The 25,500-nt window shown below is 47.8% G+C and overlaps 1 protein-coding gene across 1 annotated transcript in view; it reads right to left on the bottom strand.

The window, feature by feature from the left end:
• Positions 1-24,697, bottom strand: part of LOC139587084 (uncharacterized PE-PGRS family protein PE_PGRS54-like) — a gene marked incomplete at its 5' end in the record, with an annotated part of 34,023 nt that extends 9,326 nt beyond the window's left edge. Inside the window, 12 exons of the mRNA XM_071420943.1 lie at positions 289-406; positions 3,588-3,718; positions 4,885-5,055; positions 5,793-5,985; positions 7,564-7,726; positions 9,223-9,520; positions 11,859-12,073; positions 14,440-14,650; positions 16,117-16,171; positions 16,993-17,181; positions 19,176-19,290; positions 24,464-24,697. Of these exons, the coding sequence (XP_071277044.1) occupies positions 289-406; positions 3,588-3,718; positions 4,885-5,055; positions 5,793-5,985; positions 7,564-7,726; positions 9,223-9,520; positions 11,859-12,073; positions 14,440-14,650; positions 16,117-16,171; positions 16,993-17,181; positions 19,176-19,290; positions 24,464-24,697 (2,093 nt within the window). The remainder of the gene's footprint in view (positions 1-288; positions 407-3,587; positions 3,719-4,884; positions 5,056-5,792; positions 5,986-7,563; positions 7,727-9,222; positions 9,521-11,858; positions 12,074-14,439; positions 14,651-16,116; positions 16,172-16,992; positions 17,182-19,175; positions 19,291-24,463) is intronic.
• Between the last annotated feature and the right edge of the window lie 803 nt (positions 24,698-25,500).

Raw genomic sequence — 25,500 nt, 5'->3', positions numbered from 1 at the left:
CGATTTTCACCCAATTTTCACTGAATTTCCCCCAATTTTCTGCCTCCCAGCTGTGCCCAGGTGCCCCCAGGTGCCCCCAGGTGTGTCCCAGGTGCCCCCAGCTGTGCCCAGGTATTGCCAGGTGCCCCCAGGTGTGCCCAGGGGTGCCCAACTTCCCCTCCAAAACCCCAAATTTCCATCGATTTTCCCCAAATTTTCACCCAATTTTTTCCAATTCCCCCAATTTTCTCCCTCCCATCTGTGCCCAGCTGTGCCCCAGGTGTGCCCAGGTGTGCCCAGCTGTGTTACCTGGTGTCTGTAGCACTCCCTGCGCTCGGGGCAGGCTCCGCTCTCGGTGTTGTTCTGGCAGGGGCACCCGGTGCCGTCCAGCTCATTGCAGGTGTCGGCGTGGCCGTTGCACTGGCACCTGCCCACACCTCAAACACCTCAACAACTTTGCCTAAAATTCTCACAATTTTCCCCAAAATTTTCCCCAATTTTTCTACCATTTTTCCCAATTTTTCCCCTTTTTTCCCGAATTTTTTCTCAATTTTTTCCCATTTTTCCCCGAATTTTCCCGGAATTTTCCCCCCAGTTTTTTCCAAAATTTTCCCCAATTTTTGCAAAATTTTCCCCAAAATTTTCCCAATTTTTTCCTTTTTTTTTCCCACATTTTCCCCAATTTTTGCAAATTTTTTCCAATTTTTTCTCAAATTTCCCCCCAATTTTCTCCCATTTTTCCCCTAATTTCCCAAAATTTCTCCAATTTTTTCCCAAATTTTTCCCAATTTTCCCCTTTTTTCCCCCCAATTTTCTCTCCAATTTTCCTGGTTTTCCCCAATTTTTTCACTTGTTTTTCCCAATTCCCCACCCCATTTTCCCAATTTTTCTCCCAATTTTTCTCCCCATTTCCCCCCAATTTTTCTCCTATTTTTTTCAAAATTTCCCCAAAATTTTTCTACCACTTTTTCCAAATTTTTCTCAACTTTTTCCCCAATGTTGGCAGACCCCTCCAGCTCATTGCAGGTGTCGGCGTGGCCGTTGCACTGGCACCTACCCACACCTCAAACACCTCAATAACTTTGCCTAAAATTCCCATAATTTTTCCCAATTTTTTTCCCAAAATTTTCTCTTTTTTCTACCATTTTCCCTATTTTTTCGCCTTTTTTCCACCCTTTTTTCCCCAATTTTTGCAAAATTTTTCCCAGTTTTTTTCCTTTTTTTCCTCAAATTTTCCCCAATTTTTACAATTTTTTCCCCAAAATTTTCCCAATTTTTTTCTCAAATTTTCACATATTTTCCCAATTTTTTTCCCATTTTTTCCTAAATATTTTCCCAAATTTTCCCCAATTTTTGCAAAATTTTTCCGAATTTTTTCCTCAAATTTTCCCAATTTTTTCCCATTTCTCCCAATTTTTCTTGCATTTTCCCCTCAATTTTCGCAGATTCTTCTCAATTTTTATCCCAATTTTTTCCCAATTTTTCCCCATTTTTTCCCCAGTTTTCGCTCAAATTTTCCTATTTTTTCCCAATTTTTTCACTTTTTTTTCCCATTTTTCCCCCATTTCCCCATAATTTTCCCCAATTTTTCCAATTTCCCCCAATTTTTCCAACCCGTCCAGCTCGCTGCAGGTGTCGGCGTGGCCGTTGCACTGGCACCTGCCCACACCTCAAACACCTCAAAACCCCCTCAAAAACCTTGCCCAAAATTTCCCCAATTTTCCCCAAAATTTTCCAAATTTTTCTACCATTTTCCCCAATTTTTTCCCATTTTTCCCCGAATTTTCCCCCTATTTTTTCCCAAATTTTCCCCAATTATTGAAAAATTTTCCCAAATTTTCCCTTTTTAAATTTTTTCCCAATTTTTTCCGATTTTTTCCTGAATTTTCGCTATTTTTTTTTCAATTTTTTCTCAATTTTTCTTAAATTTCCCCCCAATTTTTTGCCCATTTTTTTCCCAAATTTTCTCCCATTTCCCCCCCAATTTTCCTAAAATATTCCCCATTTTTCCCCAATTTTCCCAAATTTTTCCCAATTTTTTCCACTTTTTTCCCCAGTTTTCTCTCAAATTTTCCTGTTTTTTCCCAATTTTTCTCCCATTTTTCTCCCGTTTTCCCCATAATTTTCCCTAATTTTCCTCCCATTTTCCCCCCAATTTTTCTCCCAATTTCCTCCCATTTTTCCCCCATTTTCCCCATAATTTCCCCCAATTTTTCTCCCAATTTTCCCCAATTCTTTCAGACCCCTCCAGTTCGTTGCAGGTGTCGGCGTGGCCGTTGCACTGGCACCTGCCCACACCTCAAACACCTCAACAACTTTGCCCAAAATTTCCCCAATTTTCCCCAAAATTTTCCCCATTTTTCCGCTATTTTTCTACCATTTTTCTAATTTTTTCCAAATTTTTCTACCATTTTTCCCTATTTTTTTGCTATTTTTTTCCCAAATTTTCTCCTGTTTTTCCCCAATTTTTCTCCCAATTTCCCCTCCCAGGTGTGTCCCAGGTGTCCCCACACCTGTCCCCTCCCCAGGTGTCCCAAAATTCTCAATTTTCAACCATTTTCCTCAAATTTTCACAGATTTTCCTCAAATTTTCACCGATTTTTCCCAAATTTTCCCTGATTTTCCTCAAATTTTCATTTCCCACCTGTGTCCCAGGTGTCCCCACACCTGTCCAAGGTATCCCAGGTGTCCTGCAGGTGTCACACCTGTCCCCATCCCAGGTGTCCCCAAAGTCTCAATTTTTCACCCATTTTCCCCCAATTTTCACTGATTTTTCCCAAATTTTCACCAATTTTCCCCCAATTTTCCCCCCCAGGTGTGTCCCAGGTGTCCCCATACCTGTCCCAGGTGTCCCCATACCTGTCCCCTTCCCAGGTGTCCCCAAATGTCCCCAAATTCTCAATTTTTCACCCATTTCCCCCCAATTTTCACCGATTTTCCTCAAATTTCCACCGATTTTCCTCAAATTTTCCCCAATTTTTCCCAAATTTTTCCCAAATTTTCCTCAATTTCCCTCCCAGGTGTGTCCCAGGTGTCCCCATACCTGTCCCAGGTGTCCCCATACCTGTCCCCTTCCCAGGTCTCCCCAGGTGTCCCCAAATTCTCAATTTTCACCGATTTTCCTCAAATTTTCACCGATTTTCCTCAAATTTTCACCGATTTTTCCCAAATTTTCCCCAATTTCCCTCCCAGGTGTGTCCCAGGTGTGTCCCTCACCTGGTGCAGGTGCCATCCAGTATGAAGTACCCTGTCCTGCAGGTGTCACACCTGTCCCCAAATTCTCAATTTTTCACCGATTTTCCTCAAATTTCCACTGATTTTTCCCAAATTTTCACCGATTTTTCCCAAATTTCCACCGATTTTCCCCAATTTCCCCCCCAGGTGTGTGTCTCACCTGGTGCAGGTGCCATCGAGCATGAAGTACCCTGTCCTGCAGGTGTCACACCTGTCCCCTCCCCAGGTGTCCTCAAATTCTCAATTTTTCGCCGATTTCCCCCCAATTTCCACTGATTTTTCCCAAATTTCCACCGATTTTCCTCAAATTTTCACCGATTTTTCCCAAATTTCCACCGATTTTCCCCAATTTCCCCCCCAGGTGTGTGTCTCACCTGGTGCAGGTGCCATCCAGCATGAAGTACCCTGTCCTGCAGGTGTCACACCTGTCCCCCACGCTGTTGTTCTGGCAGTTCACGCACACGGCCTGCGCCTCGCTGGGGCCCTCGGACACCCACGTGTGGATCTGCCAGGTGAGGGCACACGTGTGTCCAGGTGTGTCCAGGTGTGTCCCAGGTATTCCCAGATGTGTCCCAGGTGTGCCCAGCTGTGCCCAAATTCCCAATTTCCCCTCCAAACCCCCAAATTTCCATCGATTTTCGCCCAATTTTAACCAAATTTTCACCAAATTTCCCCCCATTTTCTCCCTCCCAGGTGTACCCGGGCACCCCCAGGTGTGTCTGTCCCTCTTCAGGTGCCCCCAGCTGTCCCCAGGTGTGCCCCCAGGTGTGTCCCAGCTGCCCCCAGGTGTGTCCCCAGGTATCCCCAGCTGCCCCCAGGTGTGTCCCCATCTGCCCCCAGGTGTGTCCCCATCTGTCCCCAGGTGTGTCCCCATCTGTCCCCAGGTGTGTCCCCATCTGTCCCCAGGTGTGTTCCCATGCCCAGGTGTGTCCCCAGCTGCCCCCAGGTGTGTCCCCATCTGTTCCCAGCTGTGTTCCCATGCCCAGGTGTGCTCCCATCTGTCCCCAGGTGTGTCCACATCTGCCCCAGGTGTGTCCCCAGGTGTGTTCCCATCTGCCCCCAGGTGTGTCCCCAGGTGTCCCCAGGTCCCCCCAGCTGTCCCCAGGTGTGTTCCCATGCCCAGGTGTGTTCCCATCTGTCCCCAGTTGTGTCCCCACCCGCCCCAGGTGTGTCCCCATCTGTCCCCAGGTGTGCTCCCATCTGTCCCCGGGTGTGTTCCCATGCCCAGGTGTGTCCCCATCTGTCTCCAGGTGTGCTCCCATCTGTCCCCAGGTGTGTTCCCATGCCCAGGTGTGTCCCCATGCCCAGCTGTGTCCCCAGGTGTGTTCCCATGCCCAGGTGTGTCCCCATCTGTCCCCAGGTGTGTCCCCATCTGTTCCCAGCTGTGTTCCCATGCCCAGGTGTGCTCCCATCTGTCCCCAGGTGTGTCCCCATCTGTCCCCAGGTGTGTCCCCATCTGTCCCCAGTTGTGTTCCCATGCCCAGGTGTGTCCCAGCCATGCCCAGGTGTGTTCCCATCTGTCCCCAGGTGTGTCCCCAGGTGTGTCCCCATCTTTCCCCTGGTGTGTTCCCATGCCCAGCTGTGTCCCCATGCCCAGCTGTGTCCCCAGGTGTGTCCCCAGGTGTGTTCCCATCTGTCCCCATCTGTCCCCAGGTGTGTCCGGGCTCTCACCAGGTGTGGCTCCAGGGGGTACCTGTCCGGCTCCCGGCGGTGCTGCTCCAGTTGGGCGCGGCTGACGCAGACGTCGGCGCGGTGCCGGCAGAAGGAGCGGCAGGGGAGGCAGGAGCCGCCCCCGAGGGCCGAGCCCACGAACAGCGGCCGGCACCGCTCGCACTGCGGGCCCTGCACAGGTGAGACACAGGTGTGTGATACAGGTGTGTTACAGGTGTGTGATACAGGTGTGTCACAGGTGTGTTACAGGTGTGTCACATGTGTGTGTTACAGGTGTGTCACAGGTGTGTTACAGGGGAGGCAGGAACCGCCCCCGAGGGCCGAGCCCACGAACAGCGGCCGGCACCGCTCGCACTGCGGGCCCTGTGCAGGTGAGAGACAGGTGTGTTACAGGTGTGTCACATGTGTGTGTTACAGGTGTGTCACAGGTGTGTTACAGGGGAGGCAGGAGCCGCCCCCGAGGGCCGAGCCCACGAACAGCGGCCGGCACCGCTCGCACTGCGGGCCCTGTGCAGGTGGGGACAGGTGAGAACAGGTGAGCACAGGTGTGTCACAGGTGAAAACATGTGCTACAGGTGAGTTACAGGTGTGTCACAGGTGTGTTCCAGGTGAGGAAGAACCCCAGCAGGAGCCCAGGTAACCCCACCTGAGCCCACCTGCAGCCCAGGTAACCCCACCTGAGCTCACCTGAGCCCAGGTAACCTCACCTGGAGCCCAGGTAACCCCACCTGAGCCCAGGTAACCCCCCCAGGTAACCCCACCTGAGCACACCTGAACTCACCTGGAACCCAGGTAACCTCACCTGAACCCCACCTGAGCCCACCTGGAGCCCAGGTAACCCCCACAGGTGCCCAGGTAACCCCAATTGGAGCCCAGGTAACCCCACCTGAGCCCCCCCCCCAGCTCACCTGGGTGTTGTTCATGCACCTGAGGCAGGTGTCCCGGTGGGCGGGGCCGGCGCAGTCGCTGTGGCCGTTGCAGGCGCAGGGCGTGGCGCAGTCCCCGCCCACGAAGCCGAAGTGGCAGCGGCACCTGTCAGGCTCCAGGCAGGTGCCATTGGCGCAGCCCTGGCGGCACACGGGGCGGCACTCACCTGTGCGGCTGCAAAACACACCTGGGTTACACTTGGGGTAGGGGGGATACACCTGGGATACACCTGAGATACACCTGAGATACACCTGGGATACACCTGAGACAGCTGGGATACACCTGGGGGACACCTGGGTTACACCTGGGGGACACCTGGGGTAGCTGAGATACACCTGGGATACACCTGAGATACACCTGAGACAGCTGAGATACACCTGGGGGACACCTGAGATACACCTGGGGGACACGGGGCGGCACTCACCTGTGCGGCTGCAAGAGACACCTGGGTTACACCTGGGATACACCTGGGGTAGCTGACATACACCTGGGGGACACCTGAGATACACCTGGGGACACCTGGGTTAGGGGGACACACCTGGGGATACACCTGAGACAGCTGGGATACACCTGGGATACACCTGGGATACACCTGGGGCACACGGGGCGGCACTCACCTGTGTGGCTGGGAGAGACACCTGGGTTACACCTGGCATTGGGGTAGCTGAGATACACCTGGGATACACCTGGGTTACACCTGGGGGACAGCTGGGTTAGGGGGATACACCTGGACAGGTGAGATACACCTGGGGGAGAGCTGGGTTACACCTGGGGACACCTGGGGGACAGCTGGGTTAGGGGGATACACCTGGGGACACCTGGGGGACAGCTGGGTTAGGGGGATACACCTGGGGACACCTGGGATACACCTGGAGCACACGGGGCGGCACTCACCTGTGCGGCTGGGAGAGACACACCTGGGATACACCTGGGGACACCTGGGTTAGAGGGGCACACCTGAGATACCTGGGTTACACCTGGGATACACCTGAGATACACCTGGGGTAGGGGATACACCTGGGGAACACCTGGGATACACCTGGGGGACAGCTGGGTTAGGGGGACACACCTGGGGCACACGGGGCGGCAGGGGGGACACCTGGGATACACCTGGGGACACCTGGGGACACCAGGGGGACACACCTGGGGTAGCTGAGATACTCCTGGGTTACACCTGGGATAGCTGAGATACACCTGGGGACACCTGGGTTACACCTGGGTTAGGGGGACACACCTGAGATACCTGGGATAGATGAGATACACCTGGGGGACACCTGGGTTAGGGGGACACACCTGGGATACACCGGGGGTAGATAAGATACGCCTGGGGTAGCTGAGATACACCTGAGACACACCTGGGAGACACCTGAGATAAACCTGGGATCTGTCCCTGTCCCACCCAGGTGTGTCCCTCACCTGCCCAGGTGTGTCCCTGTCCCACCCAGGTGTGTCCCTGCCCTATCCAGGTGTGTCCCTGCCCTGTCCAGGTGTGTCCCTGCCCCACCCAGGTGTGTCCCTCACCTGTCCAGGTGTGTCCCAGCCCCACCCAGGTGTGTCCCTGGCCTACCCAGGTGTGTCCCTTACCTGTCCAGGTGTGTCCCTGTCCCACCCAGGTGTGTCCCTCACCTGTCCAGATGTGTCCCAGGCTTATCCAAGTGTGTCCCTGCCCCATCCAGGTGTGTCCCTGCCCTATCCAGGTGTGTCCCTGCCCTGTCCAGGTGTGTCCCTCACCCACCCAGGTGTGTCCCTCACCTGTCCAGGGTGTAGCCGGCCCTGCAGGTGCAGGTGAAGCCCTCAGGTAGGTCCTGGCACACCTGGCTGGGGCCGCAGGTGTGGTGCCCGTTCTCGCACTCGTCCTCGGGGGGGCAGGTCAGGAAAGCCCAAATTCCGCCGGCCCCGCACGCCTGGGTCACACCTGGGGACAGGTAAACCTGGAAGTGAGGCCGGAATTATCCCAGAATTCCCAAAATACCCCCAAAACCCCCCTCAAAAATTCCCAAGAAATTCCCAAAAATTCCTCAAATCCCCAATTTTCCCAGTTCTCACCCCCCCTCGAGGCAGCGGCTGCCGCCATTTTGTCCCTGCCGGGCCCACCTGAGGCCCCCCAAAACCCTCCCGAAATCCCTTTTAAAACCCCCAAAACTCCCTTCAATCGCCCCAAATCCCCCTCAAAAATTCCCAAAAATTCCTCAAATCCCCAATTTTCCCAATCCTCACCGTGCCGGGGTGTGTTGAGTTCCCGCCTCGAGGCAGCAGTGGCCGCCATTTTGTCCCTGCCGGGCCCACCTGAGGCCCCCCAAAACCCTCCCAAAATCCCTTTTAAACCCCCCAAAAACTCCCTTCAATCGCGCCAAAACCACCTCAAAAAATCCCCAAAAATTCCTCAAATCCCCAATTTCCCCAATTCTCATTTGCCGGGGCCCGCTGAGCCCCCCCTCGAGGCAGCGGCCGCCATTTTGTCCCCGCCGGGCCCACATGAGGCCCCCCAAAACCCTCCCGAAATTCCTTTTAAAACCCCCAAAACTCCCTTTAATCGTCCCAAATCCCGCTCAAAAAATTCCCAAAAATTCCTCAAATCCCCAATTTTCCCAATTCTCCCCGTGCTGGGGCCCCCTGAGCCCCGCCTTGAGGCAGCGGCGGCCGCCATTTTGTCCCCGCCGGGCCCACCTGAGGCCCCCAAAAAACTCTTTTAAACGCCCCAAACCCCCCAAAACCGACCCTAAAAAATCCCGAAAAATTCCCAAAAATTCCTCAAATCCCCAGTTTTCCCAATTCTCATTTGCCGGGGCCCGCTGAGCCCCCCCTCGAGGCAGCGGCCGCCATTTTGTCCCCGCCGGGCCCACATGAGGCCCCCCAAAACCCTCCCGAAATTCCTTTTAAAACCCCCAAAACTCCCTTTAATCGTCCCAAATCCCGCTCAAAAATTCCCAAAAAATTCCCAAAAATTCCTCAAATCCCCAGTTTTCCCAATTCTCCCCGTGCTGGGGCCCCCTGAGCCCCGCCTTGAGGCAGCGGCCGCCGCCATTTTGTCCCCGCCGGGCCCACCTGAGGCCCCCAAAAAACTCTTTTAAACGCCCCAAACCCTCCTGAAATCCCTTTTAAATACCCCAAAACCCCTCAAAACCGACCCTAAAAATCCCAGAAATTCCTCAAATCCCTAATTTCCCCAATTCTCCCAGTGCCGGGGCCCGCTGAGCTCCCGCCTCGAGGCAGCGGCGGCCGCCATTTTGTCCCCACCAGGCCCACCTGGGGCCCGCTGAGCCCCGCCTCAAGGCAGCGGCGGCCGCCATTTTGTCCCCGCCGGGCCCACCTGACTCCCCCTAAAACCCCTTTTAAACGCCCCAAAACCCCCCCAAAACCGACCCTAAAAATTCCCAAAAATTCCTCAAATCCCCAATTTTCCCTCCTTACCGTGCCGGGGCCCGCTGAGCCCTCCCTCGAGGCAGCGGCCGCCTCCGTTGTGCCCCGCCCGGGCGCACCATCCGCAGCGGGGCCGCCTCAGGCACTCCGAGCACTGCGAGGCTCCCGCGCATTCCGGGGGAGGGCAGCGCTCGGCGACCCCTCCCCCACCGCCGGGGGGGACCCCTCCCCCACTCAGGGAAGGTGGGGGGAGCCCCCCGAAGGTTCCAGAAGCTCCCGAACCCCCCCGGAGGAGGCGGCCGCAACTTCCGGCCAGGCAGCGCAAAGGGGCGAAGGTGGGGCTGAGGCACTGGGGAGGAAAGGGTTAAAACGGGGGGGGTTAGGAATGGGCTGGAATTCACCCAAAATGTCCTCAAAAAATCCCCCCCAAAAAAAGCCTCAAATAATCTTCAAAAAAATCCCTAAAAATCCCTAAAACACCTTCAAATAATCTGCAAAAAATGCCTAAAAAACCCTCAAATAATCATCCAAAAATCCTCCAAAAATTCCCCAAAAAATCCCCGAAAAACCCTCAAATACTCCTCAAAAATCCTCAAATAATCATCCAAAAATCCCCCAAAAATCCCTAAGAAACCCTCAAACAATCCTCAAAAAATCTCTAAAAATTCCTCAAATAATTCCTCAAAAAATCCCTAAAAAACCCTCAAATAATCCTCAAAAAAATCCCTAAAAAACCTTCAAATAATCTGCAAAAAATCCCCAAAAAAAAACCCTCAAATAATCCTTAAAAAATCCCCCAAAATCCTCAAATAATCATCAAAAAAATCCCCCCAAAATTCCCCCAAAAATCCCTAAAAAACCCTAAAATAATCCTCAAAAAATCCCTAAAAACCCCTCAAATAATCCTAAAAAATTCCTAAAAAATCCTCAAAAAATCCCTGAAAAAACCCTCAAATAATCCTCAAAAAATCCCCCAAAATCCTCAAATAATCATCCAAAAATCCCCCAAAAATTCCCCCAAAAATCCCTAAAAAACCCTCAAACAATCCTCAAAAAATCCCTAAAAATTCCTCTAATAATTCCCCAAAAATCCCTAAAAATCCCCCCAAAAATTCCTCAAAAAAATCCTTAAAAAACCCTCAAATAATCCTCAAAAAATCCCTAAAAATCCCTAAAACACCTTCAAATAATCTGCAAAAAATGCCTAAAAAACCCTCAAATAATCATCCAAAAATCCTCCAAAAATTCCCCAAAAAATCCCCGAAAAACCCTCAAATACTCCTCAAAAATCCTCAAATAATCATCCAAAAATCCCCCAAAAATCCCTAAAAAACCCTCAAACAATCCTCAAAAAATCTCTAAAAATTCCTCAAATAATTCCCCAAAAATCCCTAAAAATTCCCCCAAAATTCCTAAAAAAATCCCTAAAAAACCCTCAAATAATCCTCAAAAAAAATCCCTAAAAACCTTCAAATAATCTGCAAAAAAATCCCCAAAAAACCCCTCAAATAATCCTTAAAAAATCCCCCAAAATCCTCAAATAATCATCAAAAAAATCCCCCCAAAATTCCCCAAAAATCCCTCAAACAATCCTCAAAAAATCCCTAAAAAATTCTCAAAAAACCTCTCAAATAATCCTCAAATAATTCTCAAAAAATCCCTAAAAAACCCTCAAATAAAATCAGAAAAAAAAAAAATTGAAATAAGATCAGAAAAAAAATCAGAAAAAAATCAGAAAAAAATCGAAATAAAATCAGAAATAATCAAAATAAAATCAGAAAAAAATCGAAATAAAATCAGAAAAAAAAGTGAAAAAATCAAAATAAAATCAGAAAAAATTTGAAATAAAATCGGAAAAAATTGAAAAAAAACAGCAAAAATAATCAGAAAAAATCTCAATAAAATTAGAAAAAAATCAGAAAAAAGCCGAAATAAAATCAGAAAAAAAATCGAAAAAAATTGAAAAAAATCTCAATAAAATCAGAAAAAAATCGAAAAACATCGAAATAAAATCCGAAAAAAAATAGAAAAAATCGAAATAAAATCGGAAAAAAATCAAAATAGAATCAGAAAATAATCGGGAAAAAAATCGAAATAAAATCGAAAAAAATGAGGAACAAATCGAAATAAAATCGAAAAAAATGAGGAAAAAATCGAAATAAAATGAGAAAAAAATCAGAATAAAACCACAAAAAATCGAAATAAAATCGGAAAAAAATCAAAATAGAATCAGAAAATAATCGGGAAAAAATCGAAATAAAATCGAAAAAAATGAGGAACAAATCGAAATAAAATCGAAAAAAATGAGGAAAAAATCGAAATAAAATGAGAAAAAAATCAGAATAAAACCACAAAAAATCGAAATAAAATCGGAAAAAAATCAAAATAGAATCAGAAAATAATCGGGAAAAAATCGAAATAAAATCGAAAAAAATGAGGAACAAATCGAAATAAAATCGAAAAAAATGAGGAAAAAATCGAAATAAAATGAGAAAAAAATCAGAATAAAACCACAAAAAATCGAAATAAAATCGGAAAAAAATCGAAATAAAATCAGAAAAAAAATCAGGAAAAAAACCCAGACAAAACCCGAAACAAAATAAGAAAAAAAATCGCAATAAAACCAGAAAAAAACTGGAAATCAACCCGGAAAAAGGCGGGAAAGGAAAGAGAACGCGTGTACCGACCTCGCCGAGGGCCAGGCTCCACAGGCAGTGCTGCCACCCCCCGTCAGCGCCGGGCGAGCTGAGGCAGGCGGGGCACGAGCGCTGGGCGTGGCACGGGCTGGGGCACGGCAGCGGCGGCGCCGACTCCACGGGCATGGGGGACACGTTGAGCAGGGAGTGGCTGAAACACGTCCAGTCGTAGCTGGGCTGCACGCTCAGGATGCGCCGCGTCTCGCCTGCAGGGAGTGAGGAAGAAATTCCCAAAAAATCCCCAAAAAATCACATAAAATCCCCTCAAAAATCCCCCCCCAAAAAAACCCCAAAAAATCCAAGAAAAATTGCGAAAAATCTCCAAAAAATCCCAGAAAAATTGCGAAAAATCCCAAAAAATCTACAAAAAAATCCCTCAAAAATAAAAAAAAAATCCCCCAAAAAATCCTATAAAATCCCCCCCAAAAATCCCCCCAAAAATCCCTCAAAAAATCCCAAAAAAATCCCCAAAAAAATCACATAAAATCCCCTCAAAAATCCCCCCCAAAAAAACCCCAACAAATCCAAGAAAAATTGCGAAAAATTCCCAAAAAATCCCCCAAAAATCCAAGAAAAATTGCGAAAAATCCCCAAAAATCTACAAAAAAATCCCTCAAAAATAAAAAAAAAATCCCCCAAAAAATCCTATAAAATCCCCCCAAAAAATCCCAAAAAAATCCTCCAAAAAAATCCCCCAAAATAAAAAAAATCCCCAAAATATCCCCAAAAAATAAAAAAAATCCCCCCCAAAATCCCCAAAAAATAATAAAAAAAAATCCCCCAAAAAATCCTACAAAATCCCCCCAAAAATCCCCTAAAAATCTCCCCAAAGAATTCCCATAAAAATCCCTCAAAAAATCCCCAAAAAATTGCGAAAAATCCCCAAAAAATCCCCAAAAAATCCCAGAAAAATTGCGAAAAATCCCAAAAAATCCCTCAAAAATAAAAAAAAAATCCCCCAAAAAATCCTATAAAATCCCCCCCAAAAAATCCCCAAAAAATCCCCCCCAAAAATCCCCCCAAAAATCCCTCAAAAAATCCCAAAAAAATCCCCAAAAAAATTACATAAAATCCCCCCAAAAATCCCCCCCCAAAAAAAACCCAAAAAATCCAAGAAAAATTGCGAAAAATCCCCAAAAAATCCCCCAAAAATCCAAGAAAAATTGCGAAAAATCCCAAAAAATCTACAGAAAATCCCCCAAAAATAAAAAAAAAATCCCCCAAAAAATCCTATAAAATCCCCCCCCCAAAATCCCTTAAAAAATCCCCCAAAATATAAAAAATCCCCAAAATATCCCCAAAAAATAAAAAAAAAATCCCCCCCAAAATCCCCAAAAAATAATAAAAAAAAATCCCCCAAAAAATCCTACAAAATCCCCCCAAAAATCCCCTAAAAATCTCCCCAAAGAATTCCCATAAAAATCCCTCAAAAAATCCCCAAAAAATTGCGAAAAATCCCCAAAAAATCCCCAAAAAATCCCAGAAAAATTGCGAAAAATCCCAAAAAATCTACAAAAAAATCCCTCAAAAATAAAAAAAAAAAATCCCCCAAAAAATCCTATAAAATCCCCCCCAAAAAATCCCCCCCAAAAATCCCCCCAAAAATCCCTCAAAAAATCCCAAAAAAATCCCCCAAAAAATCACATAAAATCCCCCCAAAAATCCCCCCCCAAAAAAACCCCAAAAAATCCAAGAAAAATTGCGAAAAATCCCCAAAAAATCCCCAAAAAATCCAAGAAAAATTGCGAAAAATCCCAAAAAATCTACAAAAAATCCCTCAAAAATAAAAAAAAAAAAAATCCCCAAAAAATCCTATAAAATCCCCCCCAAAAAATCCCCCCCAAAAATCCCCAAAAAAATCCCAACAAACGCCCCAAAAAATCCCCCCAAAAATCGGCAAAAAAATTCCGCAAAATTTAAAAGAAAAATCTCAAAAGATCCCAAAAAATCCCCTCCAAAAATCCACAAAATTTAAATAAAAATCTGAAAAAAATCCTCAAAAAAACTTTAAAAATCCGCAAAAAATCCTCAAAAAACCCCGTAAAAAAATCCCAAAAATTCCCAAAAAATCCCCCCACAAAACCACCCAAAATCCCGCCCAAAATTTCCCAAAATCCCGCCCAAAATCTCCCAAAATCCCGATTTTTCCAGCAATTTCCCTCACCCGTCCTCTTGAACTGCCGCGTCCACATGCAGCACGGAAAATCCCCAAAAAATCCCCCCCCAAAAAAACCCCAAAAAATCTGCAAAAATCCCAAAAGATCCGCAAAATGCTACCAAAAAAACCTCCAAAAAATCACAGAAAATCCCCCCCAAAAAACTCCAAAACATCCCCAAAAAATCCCCCAAAAATATGCAAGAAATCCCCCCCCAAAATCCCCTAAAAATCCCCGAAAATCCTACAAAAAATGCTCAATATTTTAAGAAAAATTTAAAAAAAAAACCCAAAAAAATCCACAAAAACCCCCCAAAAAACCCGTTAAAAAATCCCCTAAAAATCCCCATAAAATTCCCCCCATAAAATCCACCCAAAATCGCCCAAAATCCCGATTTTTCCAGCAATTTCCCTCACCCGTCCTCTTGAACTGCCGCGTCCACATGCAGCGCCCGGCGCGTGCGCAGCGCGGGCAGTCGGGGGCCCCGCACGCGGCCTCGCTGCAGTTCTGGGCCGCGCGCACCTCGCGCTGGTTGATGCGGCAATCGTTCTCCCGGCGGCAGCTGGAGCCCGCCGCGATGCACGCCCCCTCCGGGCAGTTCGTGCACCACTTGCACCGAGGGGGACCCTGCGGAACGAGGTTTGGGGGAAAAAACGGCGAAATTCGGTGAAAAAACGGCGAAAATCGGTGAAAAAACGGCGAAAATCGGTGGGAAAATGGCGATTTTCTGTGGAGAAATGGGGATTTTCTGTGGGATTTTCTGTGGAGAAATGGGGATTTTCTGTGGGATTTTCTGTGGAGAAATGGGGATTTTCTGTGGAGTTTTTGGGGTCTCACAGGCTCTTGGGTATCTGAGATTGAGGGTAAAGGGAGTTTTGGGCGGAAAAATGGGGATTTTGAGTGGAAAAATGGGGATTTTGGGGAGGTTTTGGGGGTCTCAGGGCGGTTTCGGGGGTCCCGGGCTCGTTCTCCCGGCGGCAGCTGGAGCCCGCCGCGATGCACGCCCCCTCCGGGCAGTTCGTGCACCACTTGCACCGAGGGGGGCCCTGCGGAACGAGGTTTGGGGGAAAAAACGGGAATTTTGGGAAAAAACCCGGTGAAAATCGGTGAAAAAACGGCGAAAATCGGTGAAAAAACGGCGAAATTCGGTGGAAAAATGGGGATTTTCTGTGGAGAAATGGGGATTTTCTGTGGAGGCTTTGGGGTCTCACAGGCTCTTGGGTTTCTGAGATTGAGGGTAAAGGGAATTTTGAGTGAAAATATTGGAGTTTTGGGAAAAAAAAACCACGGTGAAATTTGGTGAAAAACCGGCGATTTTCTGTGGAGAAAGTGGCGATTTTCTGTGGAGAAATGGGGATTTTCTGTGGGATTTTCTGTGGAGAAAAGGGGATTTTCTGTGGAGGTTTTGGGGTCTCACAGGGTCTTGGGTTCCTAAGATTGAGGTTAAAGGGAGTTTTGGGTGGAAAAATGGGGATTTTGGGTAAAAAACCCGGGGATTTTTTGTGGAATAAACGGCGATTTTGGAGGAGGTTTTAGGGGTCTCAGGAAGGTGTCACAGGGTCTTGGGTTTCTAAGATTGGGATTAAAGGGAGTTTTGGGTGGAAAAGCAGGGATTTTGGGCGGAAAAAACAGCGATTTTCTGTGGAAAAAGTGGGGATTTTGGGTGGAAAAACAGGGATTTTCTGTGGAAAAAGTGGAGATTTTGGGTGGAAAAATGGGGATTTTGGGTGGAAAAATGGGGATTTTGGGGAGGTTTTGGGGGTCTCCGGGCTCGTTCTCCCGGCGGCAGCTGGAGCCCGCCGCGATGCACGCCCCCTCCGGGCAGTTCGTGCACCACTTGCACCGAGGGGGACCCTGCGGAACGAGGTTTGGGGGAAAAACCGGCGAAATTCGGTGAAAAAACGGCGAAATTCGGTGAAAAAACGGCGAAAATCGGTGAAAAAATGGGGATTTTCTGTGGAGAAATGGGGATTTTCTGTGGAGAAATGGGGATTTTCTGTGGAGGCTTTGGGGTCTCACAGGCTCTTGGGTTTCTGAGATTGAGGGTAAAGGGAATTTTGAGTGAAAATATTGGAGTTTTGGGAAAAAAAAACCACGGTGAAATTTGGTGAAAAACCGGCGATTTTCTGTGGAGAAAGTGGCGATTTTCTGTGGAGAAATGGGGATTATCTGTGGAAAAATGGGGATTTTCTGTGGAGGTTTTGGGGTCTCACAGGCTCTTGGGTATCTGAGATTGAGGGTAAAGGGAGTTTTGGGTGGAAAAATGGGGATTTTGAGTGGAAAAATGGGGATTTTGGGGAGGTTTTGGGGGTCTCAGGGCGGTTTCGGGGGTCCCGGGCTCGTTCTCCCGGCGGCAGCTGGAGCCCGCCGCGATGCACGCCCCCTCCGGGCAGTTCGTGCACCACTTGCACCGAGGGGGGCCCTGCGGAACGAGGTTTGGGGGAAAAAACGGGAATTTTGGGAAAAAACCCGGTGAAAATCGGTGAAAAAACGGCGAAAATCGGTGAAAAAACGGCGAAATTCGGTGGAAAAATGGGGATTTTCTGTGGAGAAATGGGGATTTTCTGTGGAGGTTTTGGGGTCTCACAGGCTCTTGGGTTACTAAGACTGAGGTTATCAGGAATTTTGAGTGAAAATATTGGAGTTTTGGGAAAAAAAACCCCGGTGAAATTCGGTGAAAAACCGGCGATTTTCTGTGGAGAAATGGGGATTATCTGTGGAAAAATGGGGATTTTCTGTGGAGGTTTTGGGGTCTCACAGGGTCTTGGATTTCTATGATTGAGGTTAAAGGGAGTTTTGAGTGAAAATATTGGGGTTTTGGGTGGAAAAATGGGGATTTTGGGTGAAAAAACGGTGATTTTCTGTGGAGAAAGTGAGGATTTTCTGTGGAGAAATGGGGATTTTCTGTGGAAAAATGGGGATTTTCTGTGGAGAAATGGGGATTTTCTGTGGAGGTTTTGGGGTCTCACAGGCTCTTGGTTTTCTGAGATTGAGGGTAAAGGGAGTTTTGGGTGGAAAATGGAGATTTTGGGTGGAAAAATGGGGATTTTGGGGAGGTTTTGGGGGTCTCCGGGCTCGTTCTCCCGGCGGCAGCTGGAGCCCGCCGCGATGCACGCCCCCTCCGGGCAGTTCGTGCACCACTTGCACCGAGGGGGACCCTGCGGAACGAGGTTTGGGGGAAAAAACGGTGAAATTCGGTGAAAAAACGGCGAAAATCGGTGAAAAAATGGGGATTTTCTGTGGGATTTTCTGTGGAGAAATGGGGATTTTCTGAGGGATTTTCTGTGGAGAAATGGGGATTTTCTGAGGGATTTTCTGTGGAGAAATGGGGATTTTCTGTGGAGGTTTTGGGGTCTCACAGGCTCCTGGGATTCTAAGATTGAGGTTAAAGGGAGTTTTGGGTGAAAAAATTGGGATTTTGGGTAAAAAACCCCGTGAAATTTGGTGAAAAAACGGCGAAATTCGGTGGAAAATTGGCGATTTTCTGTGGGATTTTCTGTGGAGAAATGGGGATTTTCTGTGGGATTTTCTGTGGAGAAAAGGGGATTTTCTGTGGAGGTTTTGGGGTCTCACAGGGTCTTGGGTTTCTAAGATTGAGGTTAAAGGGAGTTTTGGGTGGAAAAATGGGGATTTTGGGTAAAAAACCCGGGGATTTTCTGTGGAGAAATGGGGATTTTCTGTGGGATTTTCTGTGGAAAAATGGGGATTTTGGGTAAAAAAATGGGGATTTTTGGTGAAAAAACGGTGATTTTCTGTGGAGAAATGGGGATTTTCTGTGGAGGTTTTGGGGTCTCACAGGGTCTTGGGTTTCTAAAATTGGGACTAAAGGGAGTTTTGGGTGGAAAAATGGGGATTTTGGGAAAAACTGGGGGAAGAATGGGAAATAAATCAGATTTTAGGGGGTTTTTGGTGAAAAAATTGGGATTTTCCGTGGAAAAATGGGCATTTTTGTTGGGAAAATGGGGATTTTGGGAATAAAAATGGGGATTTTGGGGTGTCTTTTGGATTTTTTCTGGGCTTTTTTTGGGATATTTTGGGGATAATTTTGGGGACAATTTTGGGGTGGTTTTGGGGCTGATTTGGGATATTTTGGGGATAATTTTGGGGTATTTTTGGGCTATTTTAGGCGGGATTTTTTTGATATTTTGGGGCTATTTTTGGGCTGGTTTTAGGCTATTTTGGGGCTATTTTTGGGGCTATTTTAGGTGGGATTTCTTGGATATTTTGGGGCTATTTTTGGGCTGGTTTTGAGGTATTTTGGGGCTATTTTAGGCGGGATTTTTTGGATATTTTGGGGCCATTTTGGGGCTGGTTTTGGGCTATTTTGGGGCTATTTTAGGCGGGATTTTTTGGATATTTTGGGGCCATTTTGGGGCTGGTTTTGGACTATTTTTGGGGCTGGTTTTGGGCTATTTTGGGGCTATTTTAGGTGGGATTTTTTGGACATTTCAGGGCCATTTTGGGGCTGTTTTTGGGGGGTTTCTGGGGCTATTTTTGGGCTATTTTGGGGCTGGTTTTGGGCTGTTTTTGGGGCGGTTTTGTGCTATTTTTGGGCTATTTTGGGGCTGGTTTTGGGCTGGTTTTGGGGCTGTTTTAGGTGGGATTTTTTTGATATTTCGGGGCTATTTTGGGGCTGGTTTTGGGCTATTTTAGGTTGGATTTTTTGGATATTTCAGGGCTATTTTGGGTCTGTTTTGGGGGTATTTTGGGGCTGGTTTTGGGCTATTTTGGGGCTGGTTTTGGGCTGGTTTTGGGGCTATTTTAGGTGGGATTTTTGGGCTATTTTTGAGCTATTTTTCTGCTATTTTGGGGCTGGTTTTGGGCTGGTTTTGGGCTATTTTGGGGCTGGTTTTGGGCTGTTTTTGAGCTGTTTTTTGGGCTGGTTTTGGGCTGTTTTTGTGCTATTTTGGGGCTGTTTTTGTGCTATTTTGGGGCTGGTTTTGGGCCGTTTTTGGGTTGGTTTTGTGCTATTTTGGGGCTGGTTTTGGGCTGTTTTTGAGCTGTTTTTTGGGCTGTTTTTGGGCTATTTTGGGGCTGTTTTTGTGCTATTTTGGGGCTGGTTTTGGGCCGTTTTTGGGTTGGTTTTGTGCTATTTTGGGGCTGGTTTTGGGCCGTTTTTGAGCTGTTTTTGGGGCTGTTTTTGGGGTCTCACCGGGTCCCCCAGCGGGTGCTGGGCCAAGCATTCGCTGCAGCTCCGGAGGCGCCGGCACTCGAGGGGGTCCCGTGGGGAGGGGGCGCAAGGGGAGGGGATGGGGGAGCACCCCAGCCTGGAGGCGGCATTTGCATCTCATTTGCATCTCATTTGCATCTCATTAATGCCCCAAAACCCCACCCCAAATAAAATCTGCCCCAAATTCTGTCAAAACCTCCCCAAAATCCTCTTTAAACCCCCCCTGGGACCCTCAAATTTCTCCCCAAATCCCCCCAAAATCCCAATTTCTCCCTAAAATCGCCCCCAAATCCCTCCCAATCCCCCCAAAATCCCCTTTAAATCCCACAAATCCCCGAAATCCCCTTTAAACCCCCCAAATCCCCTTTAAATCCCCTTTAAATCCCCCAAATCCCCTTTAAAGCCCCCAAATCCCCTTTAAATCCCCTTTAAATCCCCCAAATCCCCTTTAAATCCCCTTTAAAGCCCCCAAATCCCCTTTAAATCCCCTTTAAATCCCCCAAATCCTCCTTAAATCCCCTTTAAATCCCCCAAATCCCCTTTAAATCCCCTTTAAATCCCCCAAATCCCCTTTAAATCCCCTTTAAATCCCCCAAATCCCCTTTAAATCCCTTTAAATCCCCCAAATCCCCTTTAAATCCCCCAAATTTCCTTTAAATCCCCTTTAAAGCCCCCAAATCCCCTTTAAATCTCCCAAATCCCCTTTAAATCCCCTTTAACCCCATTTAACCCCCCAAAATCCCCATTTTTTCCCAAAATCCTCATTTTTCACCCCATTTTTTCCAAAAATCCCCATTTTTTTCCCCAAAATCCCCAATTTTCACCGGATTTTTCCCCCAAATCCCCATTTTTTCCCCAAAAATCCCCATTTTTCCCCCCATTTTTCCCAAAATCCCCTTTTTCACCGGATTTTTTCCCAAAATCCCCATTTTTCACCCCATTTTTTCCCAAAATCCCCATTTTTTCCCAAAATCCTCATTTTTCACCCCATGTTTTTGCCCAAAATCCCCCATTTTTCACCCCATTTAACACCCCCAAAATCCTCATTTTTCACCGGATTTTTTCCCAAAATCCCCATTTTTAACGGGATTTTTTCCCAAAATTCCCAATTTTCACCGGATTTTTTCCCAAAATCCCAAATTTTTCCCCCCAAATCCCCATTTTTTTCCCTAAATCCCCATTTTTCCTCCCCAAATCCCCATTTTTCCCAAAATCCCCGTTTTTCTCCCCAATCCTCACCTCTCTGCCTCCCTGGCCCCCCGGCACTGCCCCCATTTAAACCCCCCCAAAATCCCCAATTTTCACCGGATTTTCACCAGTTTTTTCCTCCAAATCCCCATTTTTTCCCAAAATCCCCAATTTTCACTGGATTTTCTCCCCGTTTTTTCCCAAAAATCCCCGTTTTTCCCAAAATCCCCGTTTTTCACCCCAATCCTCCACGGCCCCCCGGCATTGTCCCCACACCAGGCGCAGGCGCCCCCTTTAAACCCCCCCAAAATCCCCCAAAATCCCCCCAAAAATCCCCAATTTTCACACCGATTTTCACCGGATTTTTTCCCCAAAAATCCCCATTTTTTCCCCAAATCCCCATTTTTTACCCCATTTTTTCCCCAAATCCCCATTTTTCTCCCCAATCCTCACCTCTCTGCCTCCCTGGCCCCCCAGCACTGCCCCCCACACCAGGCGCAGGCGCCCCCTTTAAACGCCCCCAAAATCCCCAATTTTCACTGGATTTTCACTGGATTTTTTCCCCAAATCCCCATTTTTAACAGGATTTCTTCCCCAAAATCCCCATTTTTTCCCAAAATCCTCATTTTTTCCCAAATCCCCAATTTTCAGCCCAAAATCCCCATTTTTCCCCAAATCCCCATTTTTCACCCTGTTTTTTCCCCAAATCCCCATTTTTCACCCCGTTTTTCCCCAAATCCCCGTTTTTCGCCCCAATCCTCACCCCTCGGCCTCCAGGGCCCCCCGGCAGCACCCCCCTTTAAACCCCCCCAAAATCCCCCCAAAATCCCCAATTTTCACCAGATTTTCACCGGATTTTTTCCAAAATGCTCATTTTACCCCATTTTTTTTCCCCAAAATCCCCGTTTTTCACTGGATTTTCACCGGATTTTCACCAGATTTTTCCCCAAAAATCCCCGTTTTTTCCCCAAATCCCTGTTTTTCACTGGATTTTCACCGGATTTTCACAGGATTTTTCCCCAAATCCCCATTTTTCACCCATTTTTCCCCCCATTCCTCACCTCTCTGCCTCCCTGGCCCCCCGGCAGTGCCCCCCTTTAAACACCCCCAAAATCCCCAATTTTCACCCAATTTTCACCGGATTTTCACCGGATTTTCACAGGATTTTTTCCCCAAATCCCCATTTTTCACCCGTTTTTCCCCCCAACCCTCACCTCTCTGCCTCCCTGGCCCCCGGCACTGCCCCCCACACCAGGCACAGGCGCCCCCTTTAAACCCCCCCAAATCCCCAATTTTCACTGGATTTTCACTGGATTTTTTCCCAAAATCCCCATTTTTTCCCAAAATCTCCGTTTTTCAGCCCAAAATCCCCATTTTTCCCCAAAAATACCCATTTTTTTTCCCCAAAATCCCTGATTTTCACCCCATTTTTTCCAAAATCCCTATTTTTTCCCCAAATCCCCATTTTTTCCCAAAATCCTCATTTTTCACCCCATGTTTTTGCCCAAAATCCCCCATTTTTCACCCCATTTAACACCCCCAAAATCCTCATTTTTCACCCCATTTTTTTCCCCAAATCCCCCATTTTCACCCCATTTTTTCCCAAAATTCCCAATTTTCACCGGATTTTTTCCCAAAATCCCCATTTTTCCTCCCAAAATCCCCATTTTTTCCCCAAATCCCCATTTTTTCCCCAAATCCCCGTTTTTCTCCCCAACCCTCACCTCTGGGCCTCCAGGGCCCCCCACACCAGGCGCAGGCGCCCCCTTTAAACCCCCCCAAAATCCCCCAAAATCCCCAATTTTCACCCGATTTTCACCGGATTTTTTCCCCAAATCCCCATTTTTCACCCATTTTTCCCCCCAATCCTCACCTCTCTGCCTCCCTGGCCCCCCGGCAGTGCCCCCCGCACCAGGCGCAGGCGCCCCCCTTTAAACCCCCCCAAAATCCCCCCAAAAATCCCCAATTTTCACCAGATTTTCACCGGATTTTTCCCCCAAAATCCCCGTTTTTTCCCCAAAAATCCCCATTTTTTCCCCAAATCCCCGTTTTTCCCCCCATTCCTCACCTCTCTGCCTCCCTGGCCCCCTGGCACTGCCCCCCACACCAGGCACAGGCGCCCCCTTTAAACCCCCCCAAAATCCCCCAAAATCCCCAATTTTCACCGGATTTTCACTGGATTTTTTCCCAAAATCTCCATTTTTCACCCCATATTTTCCCATAATCCCCTTTTTTTCTCAATGTCCCCAATTTTCAGCAGATTTTTTCCCAAAATTCCCAATTTTCACCCCATTTTTTCCCCAAATCCCCATTTTTAACCGGATTTTTTCCCCAAATCCCCATTTTTCCCCATTTTTTCCCCAAATCCCCGTTTTTCCCCCCATTCCTCACCTCTCTGCCTCCCTGGCCCCCCCGGCACTGCCCCCCACACCAGGCACAGGCGCCCCCTTTAAACCCCCCCAAAATCCCCAATTTTCACCAGATTTTCACCAGATTTTTTCCCCAAATCCCCATTTTTAACAGGATTTCTTCCCCAAAATCCCCATTTTTTCCCAAAATCCTCATTTTTTCCCAAAATCCCCAATTTTCAGCCCAAAATCCCCGTTTTTCCCCCCAATCCTCACCCCTCGGCCTCCAGGGCCCCCCAGCAGTGCCCCCCTTTAAACCCCCCCCAAAATCCCCCAAAATCCCCAATTTTCACCGGATTTTCTCCCCAAATCCCCATTTTTAATGGGATTTTTTCCCCAAATCCCCATTTTTCACCCATTTTTCCCCCCATTCCTCACCTCTCTGCCTCCCTGGCCCCCCGGCAGCACCCCCCGCACCAGGCACAGGCGCCCCCTTTAAACCCCCCCAAAATCCCCAATTTTCACCGGATTTTCACCGGATTTTTCCCCAAATCCCCATTTTACCCCATTTTTTCCCCAAATCCCCGTTTTTCTCCCCAATCCTCACCTCTCTGCCTCCCTGGGCCCCCGGCAGTGCCCCCCTTTAAACACCCCCAAAATCCCAATTTTCACCGGATTTTTTCCCAAAATCTCCATTTTTCACCCCATATTTTCCCATAATCCCCGTTTTTTCTCAATGTCCCCAATTTTCAGCAGATTTTTTCCCAAAATTCCCAATTTTCACCCCATTTTTTCCCAAAATCCCCGATTTTCTCCGGATTTTTTCCCAATATCCCCATTTTCCCCAAAATTCACATTTTTTTTCCCAAAAATCCCCATTTTTTCCCCAAATCCCCGTTTTTCCCCCCATTCCTCACCTCTCTGCCTCCCTGGCCCCCTGGCACTGCCCCCCACACCAGGCACAGGCGCCCCCTTTAAACCCCCCCAAAATCCCCCAAAATCCCCAATTTTCACCGGATTTTCACTGGATTTTTTCCCAAAATCTCCATTTTTCACCCCATATTTTCCCATAATCCCCTTTTTTTCTCAATGTCCCCAATTTTCAGCAGATTTTTTCCCAAAATTCCCAATTTTCACCCCATTTTTTCCCCAAATCCCCATTTTTAACCGGATTTTTTCCCCAAATCCCCATTTTTCCCCATTTTTCCCCATTTTTTCCCCAAATCCCCATTTTTCCCCCCATTCCTCACCTCTCTGCCTCCCTGGCCCCCCGGCAGTGCCCCCCACACCAGGCACAGGCGCCCCCTTTAAACCCCCCCAAAATCCCCAATTTTCACCCAATTTTCACCAGATTTTTCCCCAAAAATCCCTGTTTTTTCCCCCAAAATCCCCATTTTTTCCCCAAATCCCCGTTTTTCCCCCAATCCTCACCTCTCTGCCTCCCTGGCCCCCCGGCAGTGCCCCCCTTTAAACACCCCCAAAATCCCCAATTTTCACCGGATTTTCACCGGATTTTCACCGGATTTTCACCGGATTTTTCCCCAAATCCCCATTTTTCACCCATTTTTCCCCCCATTCCTCACCTCTCTGCCTCCCTGGCCCCCCGGCAGTGCCCCCCTTTAAACACCCCCAAAATCCCCAATTTTCACCGGATTTTCACCGGATTTTCACCGGATTTTCACCGGATTTTTCCCCAATCCCCATTTTTCACCCGTTTTTCCCCCCATTCCTCACCTCTCTGCCTCCCTGGCCCCCGGCAGTGCCCCCCACACCAGGCGCAGGCGGCCCCGGAGCCGTTGCAGCGCTGGGGGTCGGGCAGGGCCCCGCAGGGCTCGGGGGGCACCCGCAGCACCCAGAGCCCCCCCAGGGCGGCGCCGTTGAAGCCCCCGGAGATGAAGAGGAGACCCCCGAGCTCGGCCAGGGCGTGGCCAACGGAACCCGGCATGGGGGGGCCCACCACCGATGGGTCTGGGGGGAAAAAAAGAGGATTTTTGGTGAGTAAAATATGACAGAAATACCCTCAAAATCCCTCCAAAATCCCCTCAAAATTCCCCTAAAAAAACCCCCCAAAATCCCCCCAAAATTCCTCAAAAATTCCCCTAAAATGGCACCAAAAATTCCCATAAAATTCTGCCAAAATTCCCCTAAAATTCCACAAAAAATTCCCCCTAAAATCGCCTCAAAATCCCCCCAAAATTCCCTCAAAATCCCCCTAAAATCGTCTCAAAATTCCCCTAAAAAACCCCAAAAAATACCCCTAAATTCCCCTAAAAATCCCCCTAAAATCGCCTCAAAATCCCCCCTAAAATCGCCTCAAAATTTCCCCAAAATTCCCTCAAAATCCCCCAAAATCCCCCCAAAACTGTCTCAAAATTCCCCCAAAATCTCCCTAAAAATCCCCTAAAATCGCCTCAAAATTCCCCCCAAATCGTCTCAAAATTCCCCCCAAAATCCCCCTAAAAATCCTCCGAAAATCCCCCAAAAATTCCCCTAAAAATCCCCCAAAATTTCTTCAAAATCGCCTCAAAATTTCCCTAAAATCGCCTCAAAATTCCCCCAAAATCGTCTCAAAATTCCCCCTAAAATCGCCTCAAAATTCCCACAAAATCTCCCAAAAAATTCCCCTAAAATCGCCTCAAAATTCCCCAAAATCCCCTAAAAATCCCCCAAAAAATCCCCCCAAAATCGCCTCAAAATTCCCCCAAAATTCTCCTAAATTCCCGCTAAAAATCCCCCAAAATTCCCTCAAAATTCCACCAAAAATTCCCATG

The sequence above is a fragment of the Agelaius tricolor genome, unplaced genomic scaffold (genome assembly GCF_023055355.1).
Source record: "Agelaius tricolor isolate 1412-34295 unplaced genomic scaffold, bAgeTri1.0.p SCAF_176, whole genome shotgun sequence".
NCBI lineage: Eukaryota > Metazoa > Chordata > Aves > Passeriformes > Icteridae > Agelaius > Agelaius tricolor.
Note: the sequence above shows the minus strand (reverse complement) of the source record. Positions and strands in the feature narration are given on the sequence as shown.